General features: G+C 43.3%; 1 protein-coding gene across 2 annotated transcripts in view; it reads left to right on the top strand.

Moving 5' to 3' along the window:
• The window catches only part of PLEKHG1 (pleckstrin homology and RhoGEF domain containing G1), a 255,150-nt gene that overhangs the window by 168,337 nt on the left and 71,546 nt on the right, over window positions 1–15,267 (top strand). For both annotated transcript variants that reach the window (XM_055433820.2, XM_055433816.2), the window contains exon 4: window positions 12,695–12,795. In XM_055433820.2, coding sequence (XP_055289795.2) covers window positions 12,695–12,795 — 101 coding nt within the window. The remainder of the gene's footprint in view (window positions 1–12,694; window positions 12,796–15,267) is intronic.

The raw sequence follows: 15,267 nt of genomic DNA on the forward strand, positions 1-15,267 counted from the left end.
TTAAGTGGGAGATGAGTCGGGAGGCAACTGCCACTCTGGCCGCTGGGGCGGCCTGCAATCAACACAGGATGGCTGAAAAGACTGCGCTTTTGTCCTGTTTTCCATAAAGCCCTGTATAAATCACTCAGTCCAGGGGGCTGTATACGGCCTTGTAAATGGGGTTCCCAATGCAAATGCATATAGAAAAAAGGGTGAGAGTTAATCTACTTTTGATGAAGGAAGCGTTTCGGGAGGTAGGTGGGCGGGAAGATAGTCAAAAAGGAATGCAAGTGTTTAGGATCCTTTGTCATCCTTGAGAGGCCCTGCTATATAAAGGCTGTCCCTGAGATCGAGGGGAGGGGAGGGAGAGAAAGAGGAACACTGGGTTGGGTTACATTCAGTACAACTTTTGCCACTTGGAGAGCTTGTGGGCGATCTGCCAGGGACTCGGTTAACCCTTTCTTTCCGAGCTCTGTTTTGCCCAAGTAGCAGATGAACCAAGTTCACAGGAATTCACTCTGCAGTCATTCAGCTGGGAAAGCTTACAATAGAAACTCTGGCTGTTGCTGACATCAGTTTTGTGGGATAGAGGGAGCTGCCTAGAGATTTTTAGAGCCCTAGGTATTGATTCCTTTGGCTTCCTTTATCATGGAATTATAAATGTGAATGCTCTGGTGAGCACCTGCCCCAGACTGGGGATGGGAGAATCAGAGAGAGATTCCTGGAAGGAGGAGTCAGCCAGGTTAGGACAGCAGGGGACAGTCTTGGCAGTAAGAAAGGAATTTGTAATGATGGTGACCCATGAGAAGACAGGGCATGTGGCCTCTCGCTGTCTCTCAGTTCTAAGTAACAGGACAGCCGTGGACATTGTGCTTGGATTGAAGAGAAGAGAAAAATTAGTTTTTTTCACACGTCTTACTCTCTGGGCCCTGGAATCGGAACCAGGGTTCCAACAAAACAAAAGGAGATTTTTGAATTTACCCCATTCAAGAGGCCCTGGTGGTTGAGAATCTGGCTGCAATGCAGGAGAGCTGGGTTGGACGCCTGGGTCAGGAAGATCCCCTGGAGAGGGGAATGGCTACCCACTCTAGTATTCTGGCCTGGAGAATTCTATGGACAGAGGAGTCTATACTTTAAGAATCTACATTTGGACTTCCCCAGTGGCTAAGCGGTAAAAGAATCCACTTGCAATACAGGAAATGCGGGTTTAATCCCTGGGTCGGGAAGATCCCCTGGAGGAGGAAATGGCAGCCCACTCCAGTATTCCTGCCTGGAAAATCCCATGGACAGAGGAGCCTGGTGGGCTACAGTCCACGGGGTCACAGAGAGTCGGATACAATTGAGCAACTGGGCAAGAGGCCCAGCGTGCTTCAGGAAAGTCAAGTTTCTGGGGCACATCCCATCATGCCGGCCCACCTGCACCCCATTTTACCCTCCACATACGCCTCTTCCAGCTCCCCTGGAGGTCACTAAGTCCTTCACTGTGTCAGTAACTGGTTAAGATAGTGCTGTGATGAGATCAACAGCGGTGTAGTCAGAGAAGCAATAAGATACATCCTGAGGGCTGCTCATTGTTTTTGGTACAATGAACGGAACTGTTTCCCCTATGCATTTCCATATTTAGCAGTGAATTACCTAATGCTGCCAGGGTATAATCACAGTCATCCTCATAGAAAAACTGCCCGTAAAGAGATCAGTCTTTGTGCGGGTTCTTTACTTTAAAATATCCAACCTCCTTGTACTGCAGTTTTCAAGAATAGCTTGACCTCCAGGGTCATCATCAAACTGTGTGACTCAGTAGTGGGAGGAAGAGTAATGTCTTCCAGCTTTTTCCTCTTTCTATTAAATATTGTCCAGGTAACTCCTGTCTTGGGGGCTTGGTTGAATCTTTATTTTGTTCCCAGGTTAGAGTTCCAAGCAAATTAGCATAAATCTTACTAGGTTTCTGTGTCTAAGGCCTTGTTTTTTCTCCATCGAGTGAACACTACTTGAACACCTACTATGTATAGACCAATTGCTATGGAAATTACCTATATCACAGTTCCTGTCTCAGTACAAGACTGGAAAGTGCTCCAACTCATTAAATAAGTCATCTAGTTAATTACTGCCCTGCACATCATTAGGTCAAGCACACACTCGCTGGTCACGTGTATGTGGCAAAAGGACTGTATCTGTTTTAATGGGCCATTCTTTGGTGTCCTTATTTCCAAATGTCTGGTGCTCTAGAATTAAAAGTCCTCAGGGGAGGTATGGGTGTTTTGTTTTTTTTTTTGTTACTTGCAAACAGGAAATATTTTGCTGACAAATCCATGGCCACCTTTTGATATTTAGTGAAAACCTTTAAGCCATCAGTACACGAAATGATGTGTAGAGTTCCATGGAGTTGGTCATGGAACCAACTGGATATTTGTATCCAGACTGACTGTTGTCAAAGACTTGTTACTCTAATAAGCTGACTATGGTACAGGCTCTCCTGTGAAGCAGTAAAACCCCCTCCAGGGTCACTTACCCACATTCATAAGGAAGGTTTGCTACACACATGCTGCACCTTGTATATTTCCTGTCAGCACGTCAACCCTTTCCTCTATAAATAAAGAGCTGTTATTTGTCTTTTCATTGCTGATTGATCTTCATTTTGTAGTGATTCCCGACTCTGTAGCTTTAAACTCTCTGCTTTCCAGGCTCTCCATTGTATACTTTTTTTTTTTTTAATGTACTTAAAAGTAGCGTGGTGCTGGGAGAACAGGAAAAATTCATTTATAGCATTTCCACATGATTGACTTTGTAAAGGAGTGCGTTCCTAAGGGGAGAGCTAGCTATGTAAAGTCATACAAATAAAGAGGGGTGAAATGACCGACCCTTGGGGAGACTGGCAAGGGAAGCAGGATGCTTTGAAGGGGTAGAGAACCTTGCACTAACGTATGAGCAAGATGGGAAAGCATGAGCCAGTGTTGAAAGTAAAATGGCACATGGCTGAGAGCTGGTACGCTTGGCTGGTATACAGGCCTGGGGTGTGGACTGATGAACATGTGAAGGAAGTGGGTTCATCCTGTGAATGTGCTCCATGGCTCAGTCATGTCCAACCCTTTTCCACCCTATGGACTGTAGCCTGCCAGGCTCCTCTGTCCATGGGATTGTTCAGGCACAAATACTGGAGCGGGTTGCCATTTTCCTCCTCCAGGGGATCTTCCTGACCCAGGGATCAAACCTGCATCTCCTGTATCTCCTCTGTAGTAGGTGGATTCCTTACCTGCTGAGCCCGTCCTGTGAATGGACTAATATTAATTCAGATATAGTACCTGACAATCCTGGTGCACCACAGTCAGAGAAAGTTGTCATTTTAGTAGGCTCCTAACTCAGGGAGGCCTGGCGTGCTGTGACTCGTGGGGTCACAGCAGAGAGTCGGACACGACTGAGTGACTGAAATGAACTGAACTGAACTCATACCTAATAAAAACTGTGTGTAGTCCTAAAGTCAACAGCAAACTTCTCTTACTTCTGAAGATACTGTGGGTACATGCTCAGTTTTGTCTGACTCTTTGCAACCCAATGGACTGTTGCCCACCAGGCTTCTCTGTCCATGGGTTCTCCAGGCAAGAATACTGGAGTGGGTTGCCATGCCCTTCTCCAAGGGATCTTCCTGACCCAGGGATCGAACCCAGGTCTCCAATCCAGATCTCCTGTATCTCCTTCACTGGGAGGTGGATTCTTTACCATTGAGCCACCTGTTTAAGAACTAAAACCTTTAAAGCAGTGGTACAGGGTCTGGGGGCCAAGCTGTAGTCAGCTGGTACCGGTTTGAAGGTTTGAATGCAGCTAAGTCACTCACTCTCTGGGGAATTGAACACTCTTTTTTTTTATTATTATTTATTTGACTGCACCACATCTTAGTTGCATCAGTGGAACTCAGTGGGATCTAGTTCCCTGTGCAGCAGTGGAACCTGGGCCTTCTGTACAGGGAGTGGAGTCTTAGCCACTGGACCCCAGGGAAATCCCAGTTGAACCTTTCTAAGCATCTAGCAAAATGGGATTAATAATGGGGCTCACCTCCTGGGGTTGCTATGAAAATTAAATGAGATAATGCATATAAAGTAGTGAGCTCAGTACCTAGCCCCAAAACAGATAATAATAGTAATAATAATGATAATAATAGCAGTAGTAGTAAATAGCAGTGAGGAGGAGTTAAACCTCAGATGATCTAATAATGTACATTTATCTTACCAGTCTTTTATTTTCTTTCCCATACACAGAGCCCCTTGGGCTTTATTTAATTTTTCTTAATTACCATGTTTCAAATTACAGCAGCAGTGCCAAGATTGTAATTGAGATGAATCAGGTTCTTATTTTCAGTACTTAAAGCTTTGCCAGGACACACATCCCTCTGTCACCTCATCAGCCTTTTCTTCATTTTTCCTCCTGAAGGATTACAATCACATCTAATTACATCTGTCAGCTTTCTTACTTGGAGACTGAAAGTAGGGAGGAGTATATTCTAAGGAAGGGGCTTCCAGGTGGCTTAGCAGTAAAGAACCCTCTTGCCAATGCAGGAGACATAAGAGACTCAGATTTGATCCCTGGGTCAGGAAGATTCCCTGGAGAAGGAAATGGCAACCCACTCTGGTATTCTTGCCTGGGAAATCCCAAGGGCAGAGAAGTCTGGCGGGCTACAGTCCATAGGGTCACAAAGAGTTAGACATGACTTAGTGACTAAACAACAATGCTAAGTCAAGTTAACCCAGTGAGAAGGAAAGCATGACAACAGTCAGAAGAAAAAAAAACAGGGTGACTAGAGAACTCAAGGGAGTGGTTAGTAAACTTTCTGCCCTGTCTTGTCAGCACCCACTAGGACCCTGGTGTCATGCCCTACTGCAGGCAGCCTGGCAAACTCTCTGGTTGCCCATTTTAAAGATTTTGAACATATTTTGTATTTACGCACATTTGGTAAGCACATAGATTATCCCAGAAATGCTTTGCTCCTTTTTTTGTTAGCTAGAAATGATGATCAAGAGGAATGGTAGGTTTCAAATGAGTATGGAAAGATATCTCAGCATACAGCAGGACCTCTTCATGGGTGTGTGTCCACCTCTCTTGTTTTAAGAGCTTTAGCGTATCAGAATATTGTCAATGTAACTTGGAACCCTAAGCAAAATTTTTAGAAAAAGATTTAACAAAACAATAGAAAATTAAGGGTTTTTTGTTTTTTTGGGGTTTTTTGCTGTGTTTATTACAGAAGGAACTCTTCTAAGAATTTTTGTTGTTGTTGGTTATAACTAAAGGGTAATAGAAGAGATTAATTTTAGTGTTAATTTCGTACCCTGCTTCTTAATTGTAACATGTTTAGGTTTGCTTATATTCATCAAATTCTTCATCCTGATATCAGTATGAAGTAAATAAAGACAATTGATTGTTTTTAATTGAATTTATTTATTTATTTTTGGCTGTGCTGGGTCTTCATGTCTGCACGGCTTTTCTCTAGCTGCAGTGAGCAGGGGCCCATCTGTAGTTGCAATGTGCAGGCTTCTCACTGCTGTGGCCTCTGTTGTGGCAGAGAATGGGCTCTAAGGCCCACGGGCTTCAGTAGTTGCAGCACGTGGAATCAGTAGTTGCGGCTCCCAGGTGCTGGAGCACAGGCTCGATAGTTGCGGCACACAGGCTTAGTTGTTGCAAGGCGTGTGGGATCTTCCCAGATCAGGCATGGAACCCGCGTCTCCTGCATTGGCAGGCAGATTCTTTACCACCGAGCCACCAAGGAAGCCCTGACAATTTTTATAATGGTTGTCAGAAGTGTAGCCAAAGATGGGCCGCTATGTGCTTTAAGGACTTTGATATGTAAAGGGGAGTCCTGTTTCTTGATATCTTGCTTCTATCATTAGATTACTGTAGGCTGCCAGTTCATAAGTATTTTCTGCTTACAGTTTTAGAGGAAAACCAACCAAATATTCCCCAGCACGGTATTTGCTCTTACTACTCAGTACTCCTGTTTTTAACAGAGCTCCTGTGTCCCCACCCCACCCCCAACTTTCTGTTTCTGGGACAAACTGCCTGACAGCCCCCTTTCCAAGTCCAGCTGTCCTCCTGTCCCCTCTCCAGGGGGCACCTCCTGCTCCCCCCAACTTCTTTCAGGAGGAAGAGGTGAAGCAGTAGAAAGGACCGAGCTGTCTCAGGTGTCATTTGTCACCGCTAAGCATGAAGGCCATTCCCGACGTGTTTTACTGATGTCTTAGGTATTGAAACTATTATAGAAGGTAAATGAGGCTGAAAGTTCCATGTTTTTTTAAATTCTTCTTTTACTCAAAAATCTCAGAGCATTAATACTGACTTCCACATATGGCCAATGAAGATCAGCCTCTATACCATCAGTTAGGAAAACTAATGAAAACTGATATCAGCAACAGAAGCTCCTTTTAACTGGAAATTCATTTGGGTTTCAGTCCTGCACGTGCATGCGTGTTTCTCTATCTTCTTTTTCTTTTTTCCTCCCCTTCACACTTTCTTCCCTCTTTCTCTTCCCCTCCCCCATTCTCCACAACGAAGTTGGCAGAAAGATTTGTCCTGTTGATGATATATTGTATTTTCCGTACAGTTCTCTAGGGGGAGGGGAGTTCTATAGATTCAGGAACAACATTGTTCCCACAGTTGGAGCTTTTGTTTCCAGTCTAACGGGGTGGCCAGAGACACACCCCCCACCCCCCACTCCCATTTATCTTCCTCCCTTGTGGATATCAACAGAGGAAGAAACCAGATTAACGTGAAGATTAGACTTCTGATGCTTTATCTGTAGGGTACAGCAGGAACTTTTACTGTAAACCCCATTTAGCGGTTTATTTGGAAGAAAGATAAAAGGTTTCTTTCATTTGAAAATGTGTTCTTCTATACTCTCACAGCCCTTTATAAATAATTCTTCTAACACTTAAGTTGTTACACTGAGATTTCTTTCTTTCTCCCTTACTCTCTTGTGAGCCCCTGGAGGGACAGGTCCTATCTCACTCATTTCTGAATGCCTTCTCACACAATTACTACCACACAGGTCTGTGCCTCTCCAAAACTCTTTATTAACTAGGTAAATTATAATGAAGCTATTGAGTGGAATACAATGCAGCTGTTATAAAGAATGAAAAGGAACTATGTTTATGTATAGGAGTTATGTATGTTTACATATACTGAATGGAGAAGCAGTGTTGTGAATCAAGCATGGAATCTCATTTTTTCCAGATATAATTATGCCCCAGAACATAACCCAGAAGCATACACACCACATCTTTAATTAGAGTTATCTCTGGAGAGAGACAGGGAGGCCCTTGTCCTTATTTCCTACGCTCTGACTTGTTAGAATTTTGTTTTCTACAGCATAAAATAAAACTGACCAGTGTTAACTTGGTTAGAGAGTGCCCCCTGCCCAGACTTCCTGGGAGAGGTGTTTATCTTCCTGTCCTCTGCCTTTCATCTCGTCCCTTCACCTTGGCTCTGTGCTCACCTGCTACCTTCTTCTGTGCTCACCTTGGCCAGTTCTGCCCTCCTGTCATTCGAGGTTTCCTCCCTCTGTCTTCTCTTTCTCTGCACCTCCCATCAGCCTGTTCTTGGATGGCTGCAGGGACGGGTGATAGATGGCATGGACAGATGGGTGGATATATGTGTGGCACTGGCAGTTTTATAGCTAATGTTCCATTTTCTGATGCGGGAGTGACCTTTGGTCTTATGGCAGCCTTCCTAACTGCCTCTACCTGCAGAGCATGGAAGGTTCTCCGTGATCAAGTCTGTCCTGACTCTGGCACTTCTCACTTTGCAGCCCCACCTCCAGGGTCTGTTCATGCCCTGCTCCCTCAGCCCATCTGTGCTTCTTTCATCGGTTTTTTTTTGGGGGGGGGGCATTTCATGCAGCATAAAGGATCTTGGTTCCCTGACCAGGCATCCAACCCTGTGCCCCCTGCAGTACAAGCGCGGAGTTTTAACTTCTAGAACACAAGGGAAGTCCCTCAGCTCCTTTAAGTGTCCTTGCTGCAGCCTACATTTTGCTACCATGTGCCCCTTTACTCTTCTCTCTCTTCCTTGATATTGTGTCTTCTCCAACTTTCTCTCCATTCTAATTCTCAGTCATCCTTAAAGATTCAGCTCCACCATTATCACCTCCTCTAGAAAACTTCTCCCTGCCCTGGAATTGCCCACTTCCTCTTGGCCTCCTGTCTCCCATGTGCTGAATATTATCAGTCATGCTGCCTGAACACGGTATTGTGTTTACTTGTTTACATTTGTCTTTCAACTACACAGGGAGCTCCTTGCAGGGAGGGATCATGTTTTATTCATTTTAATTAATTCCTGACTTGTAAAATAGAATTTGACATGCATTCTTATGACCTCAAAAAGAGGTGGCAGTGGACTGGCGGGGGTGGGGGGGGAGTAGTATTTGTATGAATAAATGTGAATGTGCTTTTAAACTGTAAATTGACATACAAATGTAAGTTATTGTCGTATCAACATCATCCCAAAGTGATACATGAAACTTGCAGGCAGATTTTCTATAAACAAATGATTACTTTCTAGAAAAGGTGGAGGTGTAGGAAAAATTGAAAAAGATGCTCCCCCCAAAATAAAGACCGATAATCTTACATAGGCATTATATCAAAGGGCTTGGAATTTGGAAATGCTAACACAAAAACTAGACCAAAAAGAGTAAGCCAAAGAGATGAAATTTTGAAACCCGAGCAAAAGGATTTATGAACAGAACCTCTTCTTTGTTTTATTTCTACGATATGACTATCTTCAGGAGAGAGAAATAGTAGAAAAAGTAGATGCTGATCTAAATAAATTTTTTTCTTCTGTGGTTTAATTTCATTTTCATGTTAAACAGTTTGTAATTTTTAAACATTTTAAGCATTATTTTAGAGGGAAGGTGGCGGGGGGCTAGGTGCAGGGACATTAACTTAATTCTTTCAGGGCATCTTAAATAAAGCAAGCTTCTGAGAACACTGAGTTTGAATTCTGTCCCAGTTCTGGAAACATCTTTTCTCCAGCATCTCTGCTGGACCATTGTCTAGACCAGACCTCAAACTGTCTGAGAGTGTGTATGTGTGTTCCTATCGGCCACACACTGACATTTTTGTAAAATACCACAAAAAAAAAAAAAAAAGAATTACTAGAGAAACAAAATAGAAGATATCAGATATGCAAAATACAAGGCTGAATTTTCATTAGATTCAAAAACCATCATTCTGTCAAAATGCTATAGAAGTCTATACAGGCTTAGTCTCAACTTCTGCACTTACCTTGTTGTAGATCAGTAGTAGTTTGCAAATTGATTGCTGTCCCTTTATCACACTTCAGATAGCACCGAGTTCAGCTTTACTTGGATATTTTCTATAACAGACATCACAGAAATGAAAAAGTTATCAAGAAGAGCGCACACATGTACAAATCTTGCAATGGTGGAACTGTCAATTAGAGAAGAAATACTTTAGGCAAAATTCATAGTAATATAATAAAAACCTTTTTCAAATGGTGTTAAGCTGTTTTTTGGTGTGTATCTCTTCCTGCCCTCCTCAGCACTGAGTGACTTCTTTGATCCTCTTGGCGAATAATTATTTTCAGTGCAAAAGTTTTAAATTGATCGTTGTTAACTGTAGGGTAACCATAGGTGCTGACATCAAGCCAATAAAATTAATAAGCAGCGTGACAGGCTCTAATAAATTTCACTGGTGTCTCTGCCCTGTCATTTGAGCACAGAATGAGCTATTATTATCACCGAGCTTCAGACCTCTCATTTTGGCTTCAGATGCTTACAGCTGCTGGTGCAGTACATGCTATGGTAGTTTCCAGTAACTGGTTTGGGGTTAAAGTGTCGTATTTAAAAGACTTAGTTATGATCAGGGAGGAAACACATCGTGGCCCTATGGCTTTGATCTGTTTTCGAGAGTGGCCTGCGAAACTTTGGACTCCCTGACGATGTATTTCTCAATGAGTTCAGAAAGCAAGCGGCTTTTAAAATCTAGTTCCTCGACCAGGGACTCTGGGGTTTTGAAACTCTTTCATCTGGAGATGGGCCATCCCCTGTTGGAAGTGGGCCACGGTTCTTTGTCTCTCACCCCAGATGAAATTCTTCAACCCCCTCAACTTGGTCCTTCCTTGACATGAAGAATTTAGTATCAGGTTTCTGCACAGTGAGCCAGCTTCTCACTTGAAGTGAGAAAAAGGATTCTTCTTTTCTCCCTAAACCCCATTGCAGTCAGTCAGGTGAATCTGGCATCCCTGCATCATCTTTGTCCCAGCCTCATGCTGCTGTTGGGTGTGGGTCATGCCTGCCAATATCACCCATTTTACTTTTTTAATTTCATACTCATCTGCAACCTTCTGTTTTACCTTCTTAATTTTGCATATGGTGTGTCTTTTTATTTATTTTTTTAAGGCTCATTTATTTTATTTAATTTTTTGGCCACTCTGTGCAGTGTGTAGGATCCTAGTTCCCTGACCAGGGATGGACCCTTCACCGCCCCTGCATTGGTGACACAAAATCTTAACCACTGGACCACCTGATGTGTCCTTTTGAAATGTTAATGAAAGTATTAAGAAGCTATCAAATATAAGCATTCAATGCAGTTAGCTATTAGCAGCCCATCTCTTTGGACCCCATGTAATTTTATGAAACTGTCAAGAAATGCACGTATTTGTTTTTTTTGAGGACACCTCACTTTGATTCATACTTGCTCAAAATGCCCTCTTCCTTCAATTCTAGCCTTGTTTACAATGTTTTATTTGGGCATTATCTCTAGAGCCTGTACAGGTACTGAAGCTCCCTATAATTGTTCCAGTCATAAAAGTAAGGAGGCCCGGGTCTTGCTCTTGTGGGTTTTTAATGGCAATTACACACTTAAACCTTGTGAGTCTAATTTCTTATTGAGATGACCGCTTTCTCAAGAAGAAAAGATGTCACCATCAAGCTTGTTAAAACACAAAAAAGGCTTATGAACATCAGTTCCTGCACGACCATCATTTTAAGAACCAGAATGGTTAGTTATTTGACGCAGTCTGTGAACCATGCTGGGGAGACAGTTCCTGATGAAGCCCTGCCTGCTTTTCATTTGAGGAGCATGAAGGGCACGAGAGGGAGGCTGTGGCTTATTAAAAGACAAGAGCAACAATTATCTGACGCTTCTAACATTTCAGCCTCGCCTTTCACTAGTTGCGCCTAAATATTGTTGTGTTTGTGACTGGCCATTGGAATGCAGGCCAGGGCTGGGATTTTCAGGGTCTAGCTGACTTTGCCCCCCTGCCGAGACTTCCCCAGGAGCTGCAGAGCTCCGGGTGATGGCTGGTGGAGAACCATCCTGCATTGTTCAGCCCAGGGCGGGGGACTATTTATTTTTGATTTTACGTTATTTCAGCTGTTTTCACTTTTTTCTTTATTGTTTTCTTGCCTCCTACAGAGCTCTCTTTTCAAGTCTGGCTGGGGCAAGGGGGACATTCAGGGACTCAGCACACAGCATGGAGAACAGTTTTCCCCTCTCTCAGCAGTTCAAATAGCTTCTAAGCCACGTCCATTTAACCCACTGTGGGCCTGAGCCCATGCCACGTTAGCTCAGTTGGGAGTTGTTGCCGTGTTAAAATGGATAAAATCATTTCAGTGCAGTCCATAGCTCCTTAATATGGTCTATTAGATAGTATGAGTGAATTATATGTTTATTTTAAAAAACATACAATGTTTAGAAAGCATTTTTTAAACTAGCGTTTGAGGATGCATTTAGTTCTGTAGTTTCACAACAGCTTTCTGACTTAAAAAGGTGTGCTTAAAACAATTTCTTTGCATTTCACAATTTTATTCCTGGCTTCCCACTGTATGAATTTTGCAGTATCTTTTTTTATCATATATTAATAAATCAGTTGAGGGGACAGCAGGCAATATTGTTATGCCAGAAGTCTGACTTTATTGGTAATCATGGTCATTATGTTATCTGTCTGCTGCTGCTAAGTCACTTCAGTCGTGTCCGACTCTGTGCGACTCCATAGACAGCAGCCTACCAAGCTCCACTGTCCCTGGGATTCTCCAGGCAAGAACACTGGAGTGAGTTGCCATTTCCTTCTCCAATGTGTGAAAGTGAAAAGTGAAAGTGAAGTCACTCAGTCATGTCTGACTCATAGCAATCCCATGGACTGCAGCCTACCTGGCTCCTCCATCCATGGGATTTTCTAGGCAGGAGTACTTGAGTGGCTTGCCGTTGCCTTCTCCGATGTTATCCGTCTAGGGAAGTGCTAATACATTTTAGGTATAGATGTGTTAATATAGGTCTTCCCTGGTGGCTTAGACGATAAAGACTGCCTGCAATGCAGGAGACCTGGGTTCAATCCCTAGGTCGGGAAGATCCCTTAGAGGAGGGCATGGCAACCCACTCATATTCTTGCCTGGAGAATTCCATGGACAGAGAAGCCTGGCAGGCTACAGTCCTTGGGGGTCACAAAGAGACACTACTGAGCGTGCATGCATGCACACACACACACACACACATTTTAATGTATATACACCCTTTCTCCTTGCTCAAACTCCCTGCTCTATAAATAGGGAAATATTATCATTATTAGTAAAAGAGATTCTGTATTCTCATCGTGGAGTTAATGAGCACTTTAGCATAATAATTACTTGAAACAGATATGAAAGGTTCACCACACATAACTAAAGATGCCTTGGAAAAGAACAGAAGTGTTTATGACATCTTTCTTGTTGATTTCACAGGATTACCTTGACTGTATCAGGGACCAAACGAAACTTCCTCTGGGGACAGATGAAAGATCAGCCCTTTTTGGAAACATACAGGATATCTACCACTTTAATAGGTAAGTTAATACTCAGAAGATTGTTCTCACATAAGAACATTATGAGTTTTTCTCAAATGAAGGTGGCCTCAGAAAACTTACCAGAAATCCCTGATTCCACTGCATCAATTTCTGTGAGCTATCATGCCGTGAATTTTTCTACTTGGAAACATCCTTGTTTGTATATGAGTCTCAGATTAATTCAGAATCTCATCCCATTCTATCCTCCTGGCTCAGAGAAGAGACCTATTCACCGTGACAGAACAGAGGCATCTTCGTTCCACAATGCAGGGTGAACAGGGCATCCAAAAATATATGCTGCCTCAGTCCCCAGCATCTCCACTCCCACTGGATTTTCTAAAAATTTTTCTCTGCCGAAGGAGTGGGCAAGAGAGTAAACACACAATTAATACTCTTATCATAACAGATATTAATGCAAATTAGTAATTAAAATTTATGGTACTTAATTTAATTCGGACATCTATTGAGTACCTACTGTGTTGCAGGCATGGGGCCTAGAAAAGTACCGTAGGAAACAAGACAGGGAGTTGACAGGGATGGAATGAACTTATTGGTTATTATATTGTAGTACCTCTTGGAAGACCAGCTAGTAGGCAGGTAAAGAGCACAGATTCTGGTTTCCAACATATCTGGGTTTGCATGCCAACTGGGTCACGTCTATATTCTTTGGAGAATTTTAGATAGGATGCAGATGGTTCCCGACTTACGATGTTTCCACTCATGATTTTTATTTTATTTTTTTACTTTACAATGGTGCAAAAACAAGATCTGTTCAGTAGAAACCGTATTTCAAATTTTGAATTTTTATTTCCCCAGCCCGTCCCCAGGTAGTGAGCTACAGCTCTCAGGCACACTGTCACAATGGTAAGCAACCAATACACTTACACCATTCTGTTTTCACTTTTAGTACAGTGTTCAATACATTGCATGAGACAGTCAACATTTCATTACCAAAGAGGCTCTGTGTTGGATAGTTTTGCCCAGCTGGAGGCTAACGTTAAGTGTTCTGAACACATTTAAGGTAGGTGAGGTGAGGCTTTTGTGTTCAGTTGATCAAGTGTATTTTTAAAGCATTTTTAAAATTTTTTATTTATTTTTGGATTGACTGCATCCATCGCTGCTTGCAGTCTTTCTCTAGTTGCGGTGATCAGGGGCTACTCTCTAGTTGCAGGGACTTCTCTTGATGCTGAGCACAGCCTCTAGAGCATGGCTTAGTTGTTGTGGCACACAGGCTTAGTTTCCCCATGGCATGTGGAATCTTTCCAGACCAGGAATCAAAGCAGTGTCCTTAAATTGACAGGCGGATTCACCACCAGGGAAGTCATTAATGCATTTCTGAGTTCTGACATTTTCAACTTATAGTGGGTTTATTGGGACATAATGCCCTCCCTCATTTCAAGTCTTGCTCACATCTTCCTGTCTCTATAAGGTTTATTGCTTGCCTGTGTGCTAAGTCGCTTCAGTAGTGTCCGAGTCTGTGCAACCCCATGGACTGTAGCCCCCAGGCTCCTCTGTCCATGGGAATTCTCCAGGCAAGAATACTGGAGTGGGTTGCCATGCCTTCCTCCAGGGGATCTTCCCAATGCAGGGATCAAACTGTATCTCTTGTGTCCCCTGCATTGGCAGGCAGATTCTTTGCTACTGGTACCACCTGGGAAGCCCAGAGTTACAGTAAAACCTCCTTGCTGCTGCTGCTGCTAAGTCACTTCAGTCGTGTCCGACTCTGTGCGACCCCATAGACGGAAGCCCACCAGGCTCCCCCGTCCCTGGGATTCTCCAGGCAAGAACACTGGAGTGGGTTGCCATTTCCTTCTCCCATGTGTGAAAGTGAAAAGTGAAAGTGAAGTCGCTCAGTCATGTCCTACCCTTAGCGACCCCACAGACTGCAGCCCACCAGGCTCCTCCATCCATGGGATTTTCTAGGTAAGAGTACTGGAGTGGCTTGCCATTGCGAGTTCTATAATGCCCTATCATGGGGTCACTCAACCAGAGTGTAAATTATAATACTGAAGTTAGTATATGTGAGCTCCTTGAGGGTAGGATCCACATCTCCTTGGCCTTCCCTAACATCCATGTGGATCCTGAACACCTAGCCCAAGCCTGGCGTCTGGGAGACATGTTTAAATTATCAACCTATCCCTTAATTTTGAAAGCCTGGGATATGAAAAAAGGCAATGTTGCAACATCTCTTTCATTGGACTCAGTAGACTTTGAAAACCAATTTGTATGTTCCACGACAGTGGTTCTGAACCCCACCTACACTTTGGAATCCCCTGGGAAGGGTTGTGCTTTGTTTTGTTTTTAATATGATGACTCCTGCCCCCAAAAGGTCTAATTAATGGGTCTGTGGTGGGACCAGGGCATCAAGATTTTTTAAAAGGTCTTCAGATGCTGGGAAAGATTGAAGACAAAAGGAGAAGGAGGCAACAGAGGATGAGATAGGTAGATAGCATCACTGACTCAGTGGACATG

This window comes from Moschus berezovskii, chromosome 10 (genome assembly GCF_049115385.1).
Source record: "Moschus berezovskii isolate FMDL1 chromosome 10, NW_MosBer_1.0, whole genome shotgun sequence".
In the NCBI taxonomy this organism is placed as follows: domain Eukaryota; kingdom Metazoa; phylum Chordata; class Mammalia; order Artiodactyla; family Moschidae; genus Moschus; species Moschus berezovskii.